Genomic DNA, 21,013 nt, shown 5'->3' on the forward strand with positions numbered 1-21,013 from the left:
CCTTTACTCTGACAGATGGAGAACCTTGGGCGCAGACTCACCGTGTCATTCTGTCGGAGGAGAGAGGTTTCAAGACAGGCCAGCTTTTCCTCAGACGGAGTATTTTTGGAACAAACAATCAAAGATCAAACAAGAGAGAGAGAGAGAGAGAGTGTGTGTGTGTGTGTGTGTGTGTGTGTGTGTGTGTTTACTCTTGCACTGCAGACAATGTTTTATTCAGATATAAAGTCAGAGGGTGCATGAACTCAGATTCAGGCGCCGCTGCTCCTTTAGAGAAAACATCCAGCCGTCCAAGAAAGCAGGTGAATAATCAGATCGATATGTATATTCATTTTTTCGGAGGAATCTACCCCGCAGGTGTTTTTTTTTCCTCTCGGAGCAACGTCGTTATTCTTAAACGCATCACTAATGACCTCGGCGATAAGCTGCTGCGAGGTTGTCAAAATTCCTAAATCAGAGACTTATGGCTCTCTAAATGTCAGCGCCGGATATCAGCCTGTGCAGCGCACGTATTTGATATTCACACCACCTCTGGTGTCGGAAGACTATTAGAATTGTAAAATTTCTCCTGACTTTCATTCGTTCCCCGCCCCTGCTGCGTATAGACTCAGCTTGAAATGGGCTCATAGTCAAAACAATCGACCACATTTATCATGGAAGAGGGCCCGAAAATGTATTCTTTAGCCTAGAATAAAAGTTTGTTCAATCTCCGTGGTGGGTGTCGTTTTTACAGAAAAACTGCTTCATGTGAGTCCTCGGGATCTTCTGATGAATATTTCATGATTTTTAGTGAACAGCTAATGTTAAAACTGTAGAGAAATGTTGAGTTATGTCTCTTCAAATACGCACACACGTCCCAAATTCCCATCTTTACTCGAATTTTTAATCAAAAACCGAGTGTGTGTGAAAAGATTTTAGTCACGCAATATGACCGACAGATGATTTCAGCTCGGTGCGGTTTGAATCTTATTCTCATTAATATGCTGGCCATCATTTTTATCAGTTATGATAACATCTGGGGACGTGACAGCCGGGTTGCAGACCTCTGAATCATCGCCCAGTGTGTCAAACAGATGGTGTTGTGCCCACTGACAAAACCCACCGAGCTCTGTAGGCAGCATGAATGAAGGCGTCATCCTCCTACATCAGTAGGAAGAAAACATGCGTGAGAGAAATGACTGAAAAGAGCATCGAAGCATGGAGGAGACTGACACAGACTGACCGCCAACTCACTCATAGACACCTGATTAATTTCATCAAGATCCATGAATTATTACCTGAGAAATTAACGAAAATGTACAAAAAAACAACAACAAAACAAAAACACAAAAGAAGATGAAGAACTCCTTGATCCATACAGATCTGCACCAAAAGTTAATGGGCTTTATTCCGGGCCGAGACCATTCCTCCCTCCAAGTTTCGTGGAAATCCAATCAGTACATTTTGTGTAATCCTGCCTACAAACCAACAAACAGACACAAGTAAAGACATATCCCTCTTAAAAAGTTTGACATTTTGCCTTTTTTGCTTTCTGTTGGACAGTTACATCGAAAACAACACCTGTTTCCTGTTTCTGTCTATTGAACATAAAGCCAAAGCCAGGAGAAGATTAGCTTAGCCTAGCACAAAGACTGGAAATAATGGGGAAACAGTAGCCAGGGTTTGTCCAAAGACAACAAAATAGTCTTTTTGCCGCCCAAATTCACCTGGGATTCTGCAAACGTCAATCAACGACTGGGATGTTTTGTTTGTGTTTTTTTTTTAGATATATTAGATGTGGGAAAAGAAATCAGTCATTCTTTAAATATGATAACATTTTAGTCCTGTCTCGCCAACGAAAGCAAAACATACATTTTTGTCATACAAACATTTTCCATCACAGTTAACGATAATGAAATAACCACTTGGTTAGGACAAGAAAAATATCATGTTCTGGCTTAAAATACCAAAACACGACTGGAAATATCCTGAGGTGTCCCTGCAGACAGCGGCTAAAGCGACAAGACCCATCGTCTAATTAATGTGAATTATCCTTTAATAATTACAAAGTGAATACATTCTACTATCACTGTTCTAACCTTCTTTCCAGACTCATTTGACATTTAGCACACACGCCTGCACACTGACACAGATATTATGTTTTTTTTGTATTTTTTGATGACTGGCTCGATGGTCATGTTAGTTTAACGAGGTTGGGGGGGAAAAAAAAGAGAGAAATATAAAAGCTGAAGGTGACATGAAGAAAAAAAGAGTAAGAGCTCAGACCGCTAAGTGATGAGAGAGACACGATGTGCGTAAGATTTAATTTCAAGGCAGCAATTTCCCACTCGGCGAGGGCTGTGTGGGCACATGTGCATGACTAAATGTACGGTGAATCAGAGGGAGTCTGAGTGAGGGAGTGTGTCTCTGCTTCATCACAGAAGTGCTGCGAGTACTCACATGTCAAAGGAGTGCTGCACAAATTGGATTCTTACTCCGAGCAGAGAAATGCGTAGGACTTTTGTTATAATGACTCGATGTTTCCTCAGCGTAGTGCACGTTATTATTTCATCTTTAAAGGAGCAATTTGTCAAATATGGCCAGAGTTAAGTTTAAAACGTGTGTGAAGAAGAACTGTGTTGATGTCTTTTAAAGTTAGCGCGCTAACAGGCGATAGTGTGCTAGCCCTTGTCATTTCAGCAGGCAAATAAATGCAAATATGTGATTTAGATTAACCAAATAAACCCATAAAACATAAATATATTATATATTTTTACATGTATTTGCCTTTTAAACAGGAAAAAAACAGCCATACACCGTCTGAATTATCTCTTTTACCGATCTAAAACTAACTTAATTCCATCATTCACTCATCCAAAAAACACATTTAACTAAAATATAAATAAAACTCACCAACTCAGTCATGGTTAGCTTTGCTTAGCTTAGCTTCATGCCTGACTGAGTTACTTGCTAATGGCAGCTAATCACTACAGACAGGTCTAAATAAAGGTTGATATTGAGAACGACACCTCTCTCATATTTGTATTATGAAGCCAGAGCCAGGAGATGATTAGCCTAGCTTAGCACAAAGACTGTAAACGAGGGGAAACAGCTAGCCTGGCTAACTCTCACTAATTAACACGTTTTGCCTTGTTAGTCAAAAAAACTAGAATTTGCCACTTTACAGGTGTTATGCGCTAGCTGTCTCCAGTCTTTGAGCTAAGCTAAGCTAACAGGTTCTAAGCTGTAGCTTCATCAGTGCAACAAAGACCTCTGAACTTCTCTAACCAGCTAGCTCCAACCCATCCTGTCTCATAAAACTACTTTTTACCACAAGAGTCTAATAAGTAAACAAAATAAACTCACAATTTTTTTTTTTAAATAAGAGAGGGAGGGATATCACTTAGCTTAGTTGGCTAACTGAGCTACTTGCTAATGGCAGCTAGTCGCTACAGACAAAGAGTCACCGAGAGTGTATGATTATTACCAATGTGTGCGAATGTTGTGAACTAAAAGGAAACAAATTGTCAGATAGCTACAGCAAAGAAAAGCAAGTCCAGTATACTGAGCAGCAGTTAGCGGGATATGCTGCCCCCTACAGTTTTGGAGCTCCCTTTGAATTCAAACTATTTCTTACAAATTACACTTTAAACTGATTTCTATCTGTGTTATTTTCATGTCTTTATCGTTATCACATGATGCATGCACCGCTCTCATGTGTGAATATTACCTTCCAGGTGATTTGGTATCCCGGGCCATGCACCACCTCCAGCCGCTGCACATCAAGAACCCCAGCAACGGGACGCCAGTCCACCAGAAGGCCACCAACACCACGGTGCACTGGGAGCCCGAGGCCCTCTACACCCTGTGTTACTTCATGCACTGCCCACAGATGGAGTGGGAGAACCCCAACGTCGAGCCCTCCAAAGTCACCTTACAGACTGAGAGGTGAGTCCGGACATGATGCCGATCTTACGCTGGATGCTCAGCTAAAAACTGTGGTGTTATGACGTCTTCTTTCTGTCGGCTGTGCGCGCAGTAGGGTAAAGTTTTTATGCTGTAAGTAATTTTGTGGCTCATTTGGATTATTTCGTTCCCTTCAGCCACATTTCTCTCCACATAACGGCTCTCTAGTTTTCCACCGATTAAATCGCCGGCGTTTTATTGCAGATATTTCTCACCTCAGCTCATAAATAATCTAATTGGCTCAATGGTTGAAAACTCAGGAGGTAGAGGCAAAAAGCCGTGTCCTAATTCAGTCATTTGGAGCCTCCAAAGGACACATCACCTGAACGAAGGGCGCTACGTCACCGACACTTTCAGGGTTTTTACATTAACTCAAAGTCTAGTCGATAATGTCGACGTTTATCAACAGAAAGTTACCAAAAATTTTCAAATACGAGTGGTAAATAGACCGTGAGGCCTGACACTGGAAGTCAGTCACAGCTGAGGGTGCTGAGAGGTCAGTCTATGTAATGACGTCTAGTAAATTGTAGGCAACGTTCATGTTTTTGTATTAATCTTAAAGGCCAGGATAGATTAAATCTAGTCGTTAGTAACAGCAGTTTGAAAAGGTTTTTGACTACAGCAGATGGCAAAGGAGCAGGACGGTGAAGCGGGAAAGAAATTCCCCAGACTCCCTTTTAAAATCGCTCAATTTAGTGAGTTGTTGCGTCAGGAGGAACTCCATAAACTTTGTAAAATGCTGTCCAAGCAAATTCTTTATCATTTGGGCCTTCGTGTGAATTCGGCATACAATATGTTCTCCATTAACTTAATTTTTTTTTCCCCCTTGTGTCCGTTCGTCCCAGTGATGGAGGTGTGTGTTTGCATACAGAGCAGGGAAGTGAGATCCGACCACACGATAATACTGAAGATAAACAGCCTCGTAGTTTATAATAATGCGGCACGGTGAGGATGCGGATGTTTGACAGAGGAGACGACCGTTAACAGAGGCTTTAAAATCACATTTTTGGCATCATGTGGACACTGTTTCAGATTCTCACGCTGTCTCCTGCTGCATCACACTGTTTCTTCTCATCCGTTAATGGTTTTTATAATGCCTTGTTTTACTCTTTACTTCTTGCATCCAGTGACTCTACCAGTTGTCAAAGATGAGTATCTAACAGAAAGGTTTCGTACACCAGGGCTTTGAAAACGAGGAATAGAAAAGAAGCAGTTTTTAAATGCCACAGGCCTTGGCGGACACTTACGACATATTAAGTCTTGATATTCAGAAAAAAAGGAGACTTTTCTGCAAGAGTTCCTTCTTCTTCCTTCTTTTGCCGCTGATGCCGTCAATAAGATAACTCGCGCGCTATGACATGCGCTCCCGCCTGTCGAGCTTTAAATCGAGGCCGTAAGACGATTTCTATCTCGGGGAAATGTTTGCATAAGTTAAAATCCAATCTCCCGAAAGCATCCGTCAGCCACATTTCTGGCACTCTGCAGGAGCACTCCGTTCAGCGGGCACAAACTCCAACAGCCCCTCCGTCTTAATGGCCAGACACATCCATCCTTTCAACCATATTGCCTCTGTCAGTTAGTGGCACCGCCGAGCTCGAATAATTCCATCTGTTATTAAGGTTGGGACAGACATTTCCGACTTTTTTTGCACAAGTTTTTTTCGCCCCACAAGCGGTCCTGGAAGATGCTGCGTGGGCTGGTCGTCGCTGACACTTCCCTGGGCGTCGGGCAGATTGATGGGAACCAGAGGGACTTCGCTCGGATGGACGGATGGACAGATATTCCAACATCTTTTCCTCCACTGTGAGGAGATAAAAACTCCATCCTGACGACCCTGGGGAGCGTAAGGGAATGTCAGGCGGAGTGACATGTCAGCAGGCTCCCGGGTCCCCGGAGAGGAAAATTCTCTATTTAGCATTCAGCTGAAAGGTTGGAGACGAGTAGAAAAAAGGGCCCGAGTAACACAGCGGGAGGAAAAAAGGGGAGGCGAGATATGATTTAATGAGATAAAATAATCTTTTAGGGGTTGATTTGTACAGCTTCAGATAAGCCTTTCGTGAGGTAAAAAAAAAAAAAAAGGATTGAATGGAAATAAAAGGCTGGAATGACTTTTAGATCTGAGCTCGGAGGATGATAATTGGTTTATTGCTCCACATTTTTGAAGTTTATAAGAAAGATGATAGGTAGATTACAGTTAAAGATATATTCAGTGTGTTGGCGCGGGCGTTTTACTCCCGTGAAGGATTTTCTTTCTTTTTGCTCTGGCAGCTCTGGGTGTTGGTTGTCGCCACAGGCCTGCTGTCGGCGTCGATGGATAACATTACCCTCGGTGTTTTCATTCCAGACCGGGCCTCCCTCTTTCTCAAACCCAGAATGGTGTATATGTCTTTCGGGAAGCAGCCATCATCGAGAGAACGAGCAGCTCTGAGAGAAAAAAGAGGGAGGGAGGTCATAATTGTCACATTAGTCAGCCGGCTGCTAAACAGCACCTCGCTTTTATTCTAAAAACTGCTGCCAGGGTTCAGATTCCTGGCAGACTGTAGGTGTAAAGACAAGCATAGCTCTGATGTGGGCTGAAGAAACTGATGCAAACGCAAATGTAGACAAGTCAAACACGGTGTGTCAATATCTAAAAGCTGCCGCCTTGATTAAACATGTGCTTACAGCAAATTTACAGAAGGATCGGGCAGCTGCGTGCACGGCAAACACAACAGTCCCAGACGGTTCCTCTCGGCCGGACCCGGGTTCTGTTTGAGATCAGTTTTTTAAGGAAATGATATATGCCAGAGGGTCACGAGGGAGAAAAGCTCTACAGGGACCTCCGCTGATGGATTCGTAACATGATTTAACTGACTAATAGAATTAAGCCTCTTTAATGTAGTGTTTTAAGGTTTTCTAATGTGCATCTGAGACTGCTGCAGGGGTTTAAAAGCCTTAAAGGACTTTCATTATCATCTCGAGTCAGATCCAGTGAGTCAGAATAACCCCCGACTCCGCCATAATTAATGCTTCTTTTTTTTTGTAGAATACGAACATTTTGTTGTCAGAACAGGGTTCATGAAAGGGGCAAAGTCATATTTGCTAAGTGTAATAAATGAAAGAAATGTCTTTTAATATGCGCTTAATGAGAACCTGAAGAAAGAAAGAGGATTCTGAAGTGTGGCTGCCCAACAATGACCTGCTTGGAGGCCCGGGCACTGCACAAAGAACATGAGCCACACTCCACGTCTGTTCTGTTGGTCATTAGCTCGCTAATGTACAGAAGAGGACCATTATTTATGAGCCTGAGAGGATGAGAAGCGTTATGAACGAGCACAGGATTCACTGAAGGCTCGCTGCCAGACGATGGCACACAAGTATTCTGTTTTCGTGATACAGAACGTCATTATTGTGAACAAATTAGATAAGAGCACAGGTCTACCAGATGTTCGCTTCTTAAAATGGAGCTCAGGGCGCATTAACCGACTGCTAGGATCAACCGAGGTATACGAGGGGTATGGAGAGGTTAGTTTGTCATCCTAAAACCAGTTAAATCTGAAATCATTTCAGTTGAAAACATTTTTGCACATCCGGTCAACGATTTAACAAAATATATTTTTAGTTAAAGGTCTGTCGTTTCCACAAGCTTAAGATATTTATACGTTTTGTTCTACAACATAAAATACATCATTAAATGTCTCACAAATTGATCATAAAGCTCTTACATGTCGTATAAATGTGGGTGCTAACGAGTGGCTTAATGAGACTACAGAGACTAAAGCGAAGCTCTGGCCAATTTGCAACCAAGGCTTTTTTTTTTGTGAATGTATATGAGTCAAACCTTCGTGTAAAAGCATAATTATGACGAGAGAGTCACTTTTAGGATGACCATATTTTCGTTTTTGGCTCAAATTCATTTTCAATGGGAGTGCTAGGGTCACGTTTACGTCGCTAGCCGTCGTCATGGCAGCCCAGTACTCGTGGATCAACACGTCTGGGCTGCCATGACGACGGCTAGCAGAACAAGCATCTGCTAATGTGAGTTGTCCAAAAACCTTCTTTTTAGTAAGCTCTGTGTACACAAACAATGTTCTCAATGCTCGTGTTCATGTGTAGAGACCCTGGTGATATTACGAGCAAAGTTTCATGTTGTGTCGAGCCTTCTTACTGTTTTAAAAATAGAGATTTTGATGCTAGCGCAAAAGTGCAAAAGAGTGCCCGTAGCACTCCCATTGAAAATGATTCTGACCCGAAAGCAAAAATACGGTAAATCTTAAAAGTGCCTCTTTCGTCGTAATTACACTTTTCAGGGTTCGTACGGGCGCTTGAAATCCTTGAAAGTGCTTGAATTTCAATGTTGTGTTTTCAAGGTCTGAAAAGTGCTTGGATTTTAGTTTAAGTGCTTGACATTATAACTCTGTGTCTTTCACAAAATTGGGATGAGACTGGATAATTAATTTCTGAAGTTTTTTCTATTATGAAATATGATTTTAGATGTTTACAGCATAATACAATGTACATAATTGTGATAAAAAGTGAAGAAAAAATATTTATCTAAATCTAAATATTCCTTTAGATATGTATTTTACATATTTTTAATAAGGTGCTGGAAAATCTTAAAAATGACCCTCAAAAGTGCTTGAAAAGTGCTTGAATTTGACCTTGAAAAATGTGTACGAACCCTGACTTTCACATGAAGGTTTGACTCATATTCAATCACTAAAGACACTTTTAAGTCATGCAGCCACAGTGTAGCCTGTTTATAGCCTAAGATTGGCTCTAGAACCTCCAGAGATTTGATTAAGATGACTAACTGACAGCTGGTCAGATAGTCAGGAGTCCAGTTGGTGCTGGAAATGTGCTGATGTATTGATTAGCTTCTTTGCTAATGAGCTAAACGAAGGTGAACAGAGGGTAGATAGAAATATGCTGTACAGATTGCAAAGCTCTTTTAGGCAAATCTGCAGATTATTTCAGGCATTTTACTGGAAAACTCCTTTAAAAGAAAAACTTTTTTAATATATATTTATATTATTGTGTGGAGCGACTCAGTAGGTTCACAGGTGACATAATGAGAGAATGTTTTTATGTAAAACCCAGCAGCTCGCTCTGCGTGCGAGCCGATGTAAAGGGGTTAAACATCTGATGAATGACTGACCTGAATTCTGCTGCTGTTGCACTGTGAGGAGGGGGGGAAAGATAAATAGCCGACAGATGAACATCTGTGTGTGTGTGTGTGTTTGTGGGAGAAAGATGAGGTGATTTACAGGTTGGGTGATTAGAGATCACACACACACACACACACACACACACACACACACACACACACACACACACACACGAGTCTTGGAAAGAAAATGATGAAATATGAACATGTCAGCCGGGCAGGACCCATTACTGATTTTGATTAAAGGAGGTAATAACAGCTTTTGGGGAGGTTGCCGCGTCTAGATCTCTTTCTGCTCCGGCCTGATCTGAGTTGTAAAATATGGATATTGATTTGGCGTCGCTGCCTTTTTCAGATATCTGTGAGGGCATCTTTAATTACAAAGTTTGTGGCTATCAGCGTTTGGACCGCGGTCTTTATTAAGTGATTTTATTTGAAAAGTCAGTACGGCATATGAGACGTTATGAATCCCAGAACGCATCCCGGTGATGATATCAGTTTGAAAAATTCATTTTGACATGAACAGGTTGCATTAATCATGACACTTTATCTTGATATGAACTGTTAAACTCTGTGTTTCAACATATGTCAACGTAAACATGTCTTTGTTTCTGTTTTTGTGCATATAATACACGTATAGTAAACCTTTATCCTGCGAGTTAAAGCTCCAACAACCTGCTGTAGATTGTAAGCACTTGAGTTCGACCCTCAGAGACTGAACTAGTCTTTGTTATCAGGATTGTCTCGGGTTGGTTTAATCAGATTTGATTGATCGAAGCGAACAAAACCACCAACCGTCATCGAATTCTGATGAAAATGTTGCTTAAACCTGACTCTAGTTATTTCCCAAAAGAGCCTCCCCCACGTCAAACGAGCGAGAGGAGCTCAGAAAAAAAAATGGAATCTTTCATGTGAAATAATCCAAAATGTTGTGGTAGAAAGTGTGTGTTCATGATGGATCCCATCAAAAAAGCATTAAAATGTATGTTTCGGGGGTCTTGTACTGCTGCAATTGTTCGCGTAAAATGACATCTCTTGAACCCTTTGCTTCCCCCTGCAGGCCGTTCCTGGTGCTGCCTCCGCTGATGGAGTGGATCCGGGTGGCGGTCGCCCACACCGAGCATCGGCGAAGCTTCTCCGTGGACAGCGACGACGTGAGGCAGGCCGCCCGGCTGCTGCTCCCCGGCGTGGACTGCGAACCGCGACAAATAAAGTGAGGACGCGATAACGGATTCTTGCTGCTCGCGAAGTCTCAAACTTTCATCCAGAACTCTGTAGCTCAACCCAGCAATCGTCCAGGCTGAACAAAAGGTCATGTACACGTGCTCCAAGCTTATGAGTCTATACTCAAAGATCTAACTAATGATAATGTGCTCGTTTATGTCCTTTCTTCCTTGCGAGGAAGAAAGAACATTTTAAAGAGCCTTTTTTTCAATCATCGGTAATTTGCCACTTCCTGATGCTCGCTCTCTTTATCAGCACAATAGCAAAACCTTTTGTAATCGTTCTGTCTCGGTCGGGATGCTCCGACACGCTCAGTAGAAGTGACTAACGACGAGTCGCCGCGCTTGCTTAATTCAGGCGTTATTATTAAAGTTAATAACTGTGCTATTCTGGTAGTGTAGCTCAGTCCCTCTTCTTCAGTGGTTTAGGAGAAAGCCGCGACACTGCTCAGCTGTGAAGCTCCAGAAATGTTTTGACGACTGCGAAACCTCGCCTCGCCTTTTCCGCACGAGGGCGAGCCGATAACAAACCGAGTTTTCATTTCTGGGTGAACTTATCCTTTAAGAGGCCGGAAGATCTGCCATGTTGGATCTCTTGGTCGCGGGAGGAGAGCGGAGGCGCGAGTTAGCATCCTGAAAAGCACTTTTTGTCGAACTGTAATGTCTCAGTTAAAAGTTTCTTCATGAGGTTTGGAAGTGACTTAATGACGCGTGTTTGTCTCCCGCTTTAAATGGACAGCAGTAACTAATCTGCTGGCTTTGTGACTCGGGGATAAATCCTCTCTCTGTAACTTCCCCGCTCGCTCTCGCTCTCCTTCTCCTTCGCCTTCTTCCTCTTCCTCGATCACCCCAGCAGTCACGTAACCATGCACCGTGTTCGTCACGCTGCCGCTGACGCTGATCTTGTGTTGGTGTCAGTGGGTTAAGGCTCTTATCGCATTTCAAAACACCCGCAGAGAAATGATAAACGAGTCGCTGAGTGCTGTGAGTTGCCAATTATCATCTCCTTACATATGCGGGATATAATTGTCACATATACCGGACGAACGAAAGTTCCTTACGTGACCTGGTGGAAGTGTCTGCTGTGACAGCTGCTCGCGGCTCAGATTAAGAGGCTTTGCGGGAGACGCGAATGAGTAATAATGAGTCAGAGCGAAAGTCTTACCTGGAGAAAAGCTACTTTGGGAAATGAAAGAAGTGGAGCGGCAGAAGTTGATGAATGCAAACGTTAGTGAAGTGATGCAAACTGCTCGATACTTGAAAGAAACTTGAGCAGAAGTTGTGAACGGCCGAGTCATTTTCCGCGTTTCCCCCCCTGGACGTGCGTCCAGGGATCTCAGCAAATCAATTTCTGAGATAAGCCGCCTCCTAATCGCAGTAATGGATCTGCTGTTTTCCCATCTGCAGGGCGGAGGATTGTTTCTGTGCCACCAGGAAGCTGGACGCCGCCTCCACGGAGGCCAAGTTCCTGCAGGATCTCGGCTTCAGGATGCTCAACTGCGGCCGGACGGACCTGGTCAAGCAGGCCGTGAACCTGCTCGGGCCCGACGGCATCAACAGCATGAGCGAACAGGTCCGGCACTTCACACCCACTCCTGCAATCGCATCGCACACCTACACAAGGAAGAGCGGAGAGCTGAACACAGTGAATTTTCTAACAAGTGATACCTGCCAATGCTTCCCCGGTTCACACTCGCGCCGGGCTCAGGCTGCTCCGATGAGTCATGAAAGGACGATGCAACTTTTTCAAAAAATCACATAATTTACATGAAATTGTCGGTTTCTTTGTGTCGCCATGCGAGTAGAAGTGAAAAACTGTGTACTCAAGTAAACACAGGAAAAACCAAAAGTGTAGAAATACAAGTTAAGAAATCAGAACATCATTAGAATAAAGATACGACATTATCGGGTTATAAATATTGATGCGTTAATGTGTTTGTGAGGCGGATAAAGGTTTACACACTGGCTTGTTTCCCCTCGGGGATCAATAAAGTTTCTTCTCAGTCTTTAATAATACGTTTTCATTAAGTTGTTGACAATATTTGGTCTGATATACTAAATCGGCAGAGCGACAAGTAAGTTAAGTTGTAGGATGAGGCGGATAAAGTAGCAGAAAATGGAAAATCTTAAATAAAATATAGATATCTAAAAGAGCAATGCTTGAGTTAGGGATGTAGATAGATAGATAGATAGATAGATAGATAGATAGATAGATAGATAGATAGATAGATAGATAGATTTGCTTTAATGTAAACAAATGAGCCGAAAGAAAAGTTTCCAATATTTCGGACACTCATCAGTTTTTTTAGTAACATGTTATCAGTTGTCAGCAGCAGGGCAGGATTAACGGGTGCTGATGTTGCACAGATGTTATTTTTGCCTCGTGAGCTGATGCGGGCGAGCCGGTCCAACAGCCTGAACACTGGATCGTCTCTAAAGTGCAGAACTTTCTCGTATTTTATTCATTCAGGCGTAGGGAAAACACATTTTGTTATATATGGTATTAATGCTATGGGATCTAAGAGCCTGTTCAAACTTTAGCTCTGTGTTATAGATTCCTGCTGTTAATCCAACAAAGAAAAAGTAGAGTCGGATAATCAATTGTTCCATTTGTGGCTGATATTGCAGCACTTTTCCTGCACCGGGCTCTGATGGGTTTGGTTTGATCAGCGGGTCGATGTCTCAGCCTCACCGCATCAAAGAGTCGCTGCCATTTGGGATTCTCCTACCTTCCCCCCCCAGTCGATGGAAATATAGGTTCTTCCCGGCGCTGCTAAGTGGAAGCTAATTGCGCAATCAGATATTCCGACGTCAGAACGCCGCGCTTGGTTAAGTTCAATTACGAAGCTCTTGGCAGGTTTCTGCTCAGATACTCTAAAAACCAATAGACGTGCAGGATTTACTTTTGGACTGAGCTCCTTCTTCTGGTAAACATAAAGGTTTTATGCTCCTGTCGGGGAGATTTATCCCACATTCAGTCAGATTATTTGACTGGAGCCGACCGGAGTTCGTTCTCAGTATTTTCGGGCCCTTACGAGCAAAGAATTGACACTTTTCTTCCACATAAATAAAAAGCTGAGGCCAGTTTTTTTTTTTTTTTTATTCACTTGTAAAACCAGTTAAACGGTGCAAGGGACCGGAAAGCGTTAACGGAGCGATAAAATAGAAGCTTCGGTCTGTCATCTCGACCGAGGCGCGTTTGAACTCATCTCGACGATCATCTATCGCTCCTCATCCGTCTGCTGATTAAGTAGATCGCCGTCCAGGAAATATTTAAGGATGAATCACCACACGGGGACGTCAGTCTTCAACATAAAGTGCCCCGATGCGTTATGAAGCAGTCGTAAAAGGCTTTTGCTGAACGTAATGGCCCGAATCAGACATATGACTGAAGTCTGTTTTTATGGAGGCTCGTCCAAAATGCTCTCCGTCTCGGTCCGCATCCGTCTGACGACCGGGGAGAACTTGCAATAAAGTTCTCTTGTTATTTTCTACCTCTCCTACTTTGCAGCTTGGCCCTGCAGCTCGGAAGCATAATGTGCGTGGGCGTGTCGGGGCTCAGGGGAGCGCTCGGTGCACACGGTGGCATGTGGAGGTATAAAATGTTACGTCGAGAGTTTCGCGGCCCACTTCTGCTGTCACTGTCGGTCGAGAATACGGTTATTTCGAGGCGGTCGCGGTCGTGTCTGGAAAATTAGAGCCTGCAAACGGCTGACGGAAGCGCTTCAGATTGATGAGGGAGAAACAGGTCGTGCGCTGCGTCTGAATACCGAGGATATTTCGGTGCAATCTTAAGGGGATGTTAAGCAGATGTGGCACTTCAGAGGTTTATTATAACAGGAGGGAGGACTTTCTGTAGGGTTCCTATGGAACGAACGAGGACAGCTGTTGGTGAGCTCGTTATAGAAGAAGAGCTGACAACACCAAAGAATCACATTTCATTTGGAGATCTCACCTACGGAAGCCCTAAACGGCCATGCATTCATATATTTTATTTCCTCCGTTTTCTCGAGATCTCGTGATAACAAAACTTTGTTTTCCCGAGATAACGACATAATCAATTCAAGATACCTTTTCAATCAAGGCCGGACACAGGCTGACATAGCATTGTGCCTTGCTGTTATACATAATATTCACATTAATGGGCGTAATCTAAGAAGACGGTTAGCAAGGCTTCAGGTGTATCGGTTGCGCAATCTAAGTGGGCCTGATGTCGTTGTAGCATCCCCGCTGAAAGATGGTCAGACTCTCTAACTGATGGTCCAAAGTGTTTATTACAGGAACCTTGTGCACTCGAACACACCGTCGGACACACCGTAAGAACTTGTTCCCTTTATCAGCCAGGTGCACAGTAAGTCATTTCATCACGTTCAGCAAAAATCACGCAGGCACACTTCAAACACGCGCACACACGATTCACAGGAACACAGATGTTCTCGGTTCACAAAATAAAAGTCCCGCATTTAGTGTCTAATGATAACCTGGCTTCAAAGAATATCAGTTAACTAAATGAAAACAAGACGTTCTTACAGTTATCACATTAAAGGTCATTTACAGTCGTTACACTAACTGACTGACTCATTCACACACACACACACACACACACACACACACACACACAGAAAACGGAGGAAATAAAATGTATGAATGCATGGCCGTTTAGGGCTTCTGTACTCACCAAAATATTTTGATCGTTATAAATAAAGGGACACTAATTCATTCAAAGTTCTCAGATCCCTCAGTTTGAAGTGTTCCTCTGAATGTCACCTCATGGACAAAGGGCTGTAATGGGATTAGATTCCCTGTAAATCACAGTTTTCTTGCACGACTTGCCTGTGACTCCGTGCCGCTGAAAGCTGCTGAATAAAGGGCTTTTTTCTTCCAAATAAGAAGTACATCAGGTACCAGAGCTGATTCATTGGCAGTGGCCTCGGTTTGACTCCGGCCCCTCGGCCCTCTGCTGCGTGTTGGCCCTTCTCCTCCTCACCTCTCACAATCTCCAGCTGCTCCGTCTGATTGCAAAAAACGCCCCTAAAGAGGTCGTCACCTTTTTTCCTCTCTTGAAAAGTACATCAGGAGCAGCGATGATTAATCCAGCCTGAACCTTCCTCCCACAGGGGATGACCCCTCTCATGTACGCCTGCGTCCGCGGCGACGAGGCCATGGTCCAGATGCTGCTGGACGCCGGAGCCGACATCAACAGCGAGGTCAGTGCTCGCGAGACGCCGTCAAAACTCTTCAGCGATGTCACATTTATTCCACATTTTTTTCGTTTGTTGTCCTGAAATGTTCATTTACATTTGTTGTGTGTTTGAAAAACCCACTTTGTGTTGCTCTTTCCCCTCCCCCCTTTCTCTGTCTCCATCGTCCCACCCGCTGCTGTCGGCATGCCCTCTGTTCTCCTGGCAGCTTATTACATGAAGTGCACCGAAACGTAACGAGCGAGGAATTGTTTATTTGCACAGTAAAACAAAAAAAATATATATATGCTAGTTTGTCTCTTCTCTGTTACGGAATAACAACTCATTGATAGTCTGTCAGCGCAGGCAGCTACTTCATCACATTTTACACCGTAGACGTTCAGCAGCAGTTTGCTTTAAAGCGCATTAATAATTCAGCACTGTTGTACAAGTGTGTGCACTTAGTGTAACTATCCCCAGACTGTAAGTATGAACTTCGCTGCACTTACCTAATAACAGTGAAGTCTTGTTGTTATAAATCCCGGTTTTGTCTCTGCAGCGTGTCTCGTGTGTGTGTTTGTGTGTGTGTGCAGCTGCTTTTAATGTTAATATCCCGGCGTGGACGCGCTTCATGGACTCTCCTCCACCACACTGACCTCATTGTTGACTGTTGTGATTGCTCCATGGGTTTAGTGCTTGTTCTTAGTGCAGGTGTGTTGACTCTGAGGCAATAAAGCGGTGTTCAATTTGATCGTGTTTGAAATGTTTAAAGGGATCGGTGCCCCCAAATTACAACACACACACACACACACACACACGGTAGATGTGTGTTATATTATGGATCCGGCTGGTTTTCTTGCAAGACCTGCCCTAATCTGGCTCTGATTGGCTGCTTTCGTTGGCTGTGTTCTCCATATTTGACTCAAAGCAGCGTGCTGATGTCTGCTGTAGTTTCCCCAGTAAACACACCGACCTCTTCGGCCTCCTTTCTGTCTTACGGAAACCTCAAACACGAGCCAATCAGAGGCAGAGGATGGTAGGTCTTGGAAGAAAATAAGTAGGATCCATAATAACGCCGTGCAGATGCGTTGGAGGTAAATACAAATGTGTTTGTTCTCCCCAATCGCTCTTTCCAAAGCGATTGTTCCCATTCTGGCGATCGGGGCTCCAAACAGTGTCCAAATGTATATCCGCAGGGTCGGACGTGACTAAAGGAAAAAAGCAAAGAGCATCTCTGTCAAAATATGTTTGTCGTTTCATACTTCCTCGTGACATAAACGCTACTTTTACCTCTCCAGGGCTCCAAAAATCTTTCAACACAAACAGCCCGAGAAGCCAGAAATCCCTCTTTGGTTGAACTTGTTCAAAACGTCCACTGGATTTATACTTAAAGTCCCCCTCCAGCCCAAAATGTGTTTTCCTTCTTGTTCCTGCAGTTGGAACAGTTAAAAGTCTGTTTTCACATCCATTGACAGAATACACTTTCTCTCTGCTCGCTGAGAATCTGGAGGTTTGTTTCAGAACGTAGAAATAAAACTAAAGACATTTATAAAAATGGCTCCAAGCAGCTTGTCCAGTGTAATCCTCCCTGAGTCTCCACCATGATCCCAAATTGATTTGATAAGAAGTTATTTACACCCTTCACGCATGGTTGAGTACCTTCAGTTTAGCAGCTACAGTGAAGATTTGGGCATTAAAAAATGGAAATAAATATCGTCTTCTCAAATCCGTTTGGACCTTGGGGCTTCTGGAGACGCAGATTAAGTCCAAATTGAGCCTCTTTATGTTTTTTCAGCTGTGTTTCTACCACAGTGTGTAGATGAGGACTGAATTCTTATTTCTGCGCAGTGGCGTGCACAGACTTTTTGAAGGACAGGGGCGAAAAGAAGGGCACTTCAGTGTGCGTTTTGGCTCCTGGGAGGGCACTTTAGCGCACGTTTTGGCTGCCAAGAGGGCACTTTAGCGCACGTTTTGCCAACCAAGAGGGCACTTTAGCGCACGTTTTGGCTGCCAAGAGGGCACTTTAGCGCACGTTCTGCCAACCAAGAGGGCACTTTAGCGCACAGTTTGGCTCCCAGGAGGGCCCCTGCCCCCCCTTGTGCACATCACTGTTTCTGTGCATGTCAGACACACATTAGAGTATTTATGGAGGGGGTGTTTAAAGCGAGGGTTTAATGCTCTAAGTATATTTTATCAGATGTAATCAATAGCACTGACGCAGCACAACTGTTTAGCGTACTATCAGGCCAGATGGTGCTTTGATTAAACACTAATTGTGTTTACGTTCTTCCGATATAGACTTCAGGTGACGCACGTACTAATACGACTGAAGTTTTACAGTCAGGTGACTCATTGTTATTTAGTTTTGTTCTGCCTTCCCTCATTACGGACGAGCAGACGACTGCAGCGCATTCAGCTTTATTACATTTATTTCATTTAGCAGAGAGCGGTGACTGCAGGAGAGATAGCGCAGTCTTTCCACCGGCGTTATATGTGAAAGGTGCAGAAGAAAACACGAGCAGGTCGAGCTCAGCGTTGTGCAGCTAAACATGTAATTACACATATGACTGCTGTTGACGTGAAGGCACAGACTCTTGTGATGAGGATGATTTTACAGGCAGTTCGTACAGTGAAGGAATAAAAGTCAAAATCAGGATAATGACAGCTTGAAGCAGCCGTGGAAAACGGGAAATAATTGGGTAATTACAGAGAAAAATGAATTGCGATTGGTGGGCAATTATACGGGAAGTAAACCAACACAGTGCTGCTGATTTTTCTTTAGCGCTTGTGTTCCTTATCCCATCTTAAAAAAAATGTTGTGAGCAGGTGAAGTTATGTAAAAGGTTATCACATTAACCTTTTACCGCCAGTGGAAAAAGGGACCGGTGACATTTTATAATTCCTCCGTCGTCTTCGTTTAGTATTTGGAGGAATGTTTCTGTATTTCAGCCGGGTGGGTCACCAGGCAGGCGACACGGGTCGAGGAAAGGAAAGAAATTACAGCTTAAAGTTCTCGTTAACCCGTGCGTTTCAAAGAAATCATGCATACGACGACTACTTACAGGCAGTAGAAAGGTCAACTATGATGGAATTATGATATGAGACCACAATTATAGATACAAACGCTGAATAATCAGTACTCAGTAAGTACGTTTTGAGCTCAATTCTCACATTCATACCCCAAAAAACTACAACTACAACTACAACTAATTGATTCAACAGATTTTACTGTTATTTCTTGTCTATTCCTTGTAAATATCTGCATCTTAAAGGGGTCACAAACCAAAAACAGCTACAAACCACTGACCTAGATAATTCCTTAATGTCAACAGGTTTTTTTTCATTGGGAGAAAATAGAACACAGCTCAGAGCGACGTCTGAACTAAAAATATATTTCCCAGTCATCCTCCTCCGTGTTAAGGTGACGACTGAAAACTTAAACTGCATGGATTTTTTAAAAACCCTGCGGGGCGAGTTAGAAAACGTCCGTTTGATTTTTAATTAAGTAAGCAGACACTGTTGAGCATCCCTGATCGAAACGCTCCCTCTGTTTTAAAGCGTTTCGTCAAAGTGCTCCTGTAAAGCGGCCGTCAGCGACTGAAACCTCCTCACGTTACGAAAACGTGATTAATAATTCATCAGCGAGCGCACAAAAACACTAACAGTCTCATTGTTGTTTAGCATCAGAGCTCAAATGAAATGTGACGTTACATTAAAACGTCTGGCGGAGAGAGAGAGAGAGAGAGAGAGGGAGAGAGGGGCCTCTCCTCCGGGCGACATTTTTGGAATAATTTCTATAATTTCCTCGCTGATGAAGCCACTTTAGAAACTCCCAGAACAACACGGGGCCGCGCGGCCGTTTTAATTTTGTCACTGCGACGCCGCTTTGTTCATGAGTCAGCACCGCCCCGTCTTTGTCAGTGTTTGTAGTCCGTGCCAGTGTTGTGTTTGTGTGTGTGTGTGTGTGTTTCTCTCTGGTTTCATCCCCCCCCCCTTGAAACGAAACACCGTTAAAAGATGGAGATAGTGGAGAGTGTGGTCAGAGAGCCGTGCCCGGGCAGGTAGACGCTCTAACTTTTCAGAGTGAGGGTCTGAGATGAGACGTAGGAGTCGAGCTGCTCAAGATTTTTTTTCTGTGAAACTCAAGAGGAAAAATCTCCCTCTGCCACCCTGCCCTCCTCTGCTTACTGCTTCTCGCTGTCCCCCTTCCTCCTCCTCCTCCTCCTCCTCCTCCTCCTATCTCCCCTCCCCCGCCCTGAGCTGTGAATGTTAATGGCTGTATATCTCTCTCCCTGAACTTCACCTATGACTTCCCAGGTGCCAAGCACAGTAAACAAGCACCCCTCAGTTTATCCTGAAACGCGCCAGGGGACGCCACTCACTTTCGCCGTGTTACACGGACACGTCCCTGTCGTGCAGGTAGTGACGTTTATCACCTGTAACCATTCACCTGTGGCCCTGACCTTTGCACCAAAAATGACGATTATGATGATGATGATGATTTTCATTTCTTATTTCTCCTTCTTGATCGTATCTGTGCAGTCAGTATCTCAGTTGTGCGGAGAGGACGAGACAAACTCTCCAGATTAAGTTTGTTTTTAATAATGTATGCTCTAAAGATGTGTAGATGAGTCACGCAGCCGGCCCTCCTCCCTCTTGGTTTTTTTTCACTTATAACTGAATCCTGCAGGAGCGGGGAGAAACTTCCGGAGGCAAACTAAGCAGAGCACAGCTCAGCCAGCCTGATTCGCAGCCTCGAGGATGCCAGATTTCAGTGTTTTTCGGCTCAGTTCTGCTCATTTTTTAATATAAAACACATTGCAGTGCAGCAGTTATTGTGCGAGCTGACACCGGCTGAGAGCCTGATGAACAGCGTCGCCCTCAGGATTTTTTAAATAATTAATCTGCACCACTGCAATCAGATGGTTTTTTTTTGGGTGGGGGGGGGGGGGGGGGGGGGGGGGTAGAAGAAGAAGAAGAAGAAGAGGAAGAAGAAGAAGAAGAAGGAGCCACTCTGATTGTTTCTCTCTCAGCTCAGGCGAGTCGACAGTAACAATGAGCCCAGCAGTCAGGAGCTAATGAGGGAGTGTAGATGGAGTGTGTTTAGTGTCCAGAGCTCAGCACAGTCTCTCAATGAGCCGGTTTAGGTTTCCAACAGTTGAGGCTTTTTTCCTCTGGCCAAGCCTGAGTGTAACACACTCTCTCCCTTGCCTGTTTTCTTCCTCCCTACTCTCCCTCCTGGTTTGTTTCCCCTCTCCCCTCTCCATCCTCCCCACCCCCCCCCCCACTACCCGCCACAGTTGCTGCTGGATAACAGAGCGAATGTGGAGGGCGCCCTGCAGGATGGGGCGGAGAACTACACAGAGACCCCTCTACAGCTGGCCGCGGCTGCAGGTACAATCACATCCAATCACATCCAATCACATTCCAATCCCATCGCAGACCTGTGGATCCTGTCTCCTCTCACATTTCGACCCGAGTGTCGTTAGATTCTCGACGCGGCGTGTAAAGGATTAGTC

The 21,013-nt window shown here is 44.0% G+C and overlaps 1 protein-coding gene across 3 annotated transcripts in view; it reads left to right on the forward strand.

The window, feature by feature from the left end:
• btbd11a (BTB (POZ) domain containing 11a) overlaps positions 1-21,013 on the forward strand; it is a 185,079-nt gene that overhangs the window by 149,684 nt on the left and 14,382 nt on the right. For 2 of the 3 annotated variants that reach the window (XM_030440696.1, XM_030440697.1), the window contains exons 3-8: positions 3,717-3,927; positions 10,152-10,304; positions 11,722-11,887; positions 15,432-15,521; positions 19,812-19,913; positions 20,795-20,888. In XM_030440696.1, coding sequence (XP_030296556.1) covers positions 3,717-3,927; positions 10,152-10,304; positions 11,722-11,887; positions 15,432-15,521; positions 19,812-19,913; positions 20,795-20,888 — 816 coding nt within the window. The remainder of the gene's footprint in view (positions 1-3,716; positions 3,928-10,151; positions 10,305-11,721; positions 11,888-15,431; positions 15,522-19,811; positions 19,914-20,794; positions 20,889-21,013) is intronic. The other variant, XM_030440698.1, reaches the window with a different exon arrangement.

Source organism: Sparus aurata, chromosome 14 (assembly GCF_900880675.1).
Source record: "Sparus aurata chromosome 14, fSpaAur1.1, whole genome shotgun sequence".
Taxonomy (NCBI): Eukaryota; Metazoa; Chordata; class Actinopteri; order Spariformes; family Sparidae; genus Sparus; species Sparus aurata.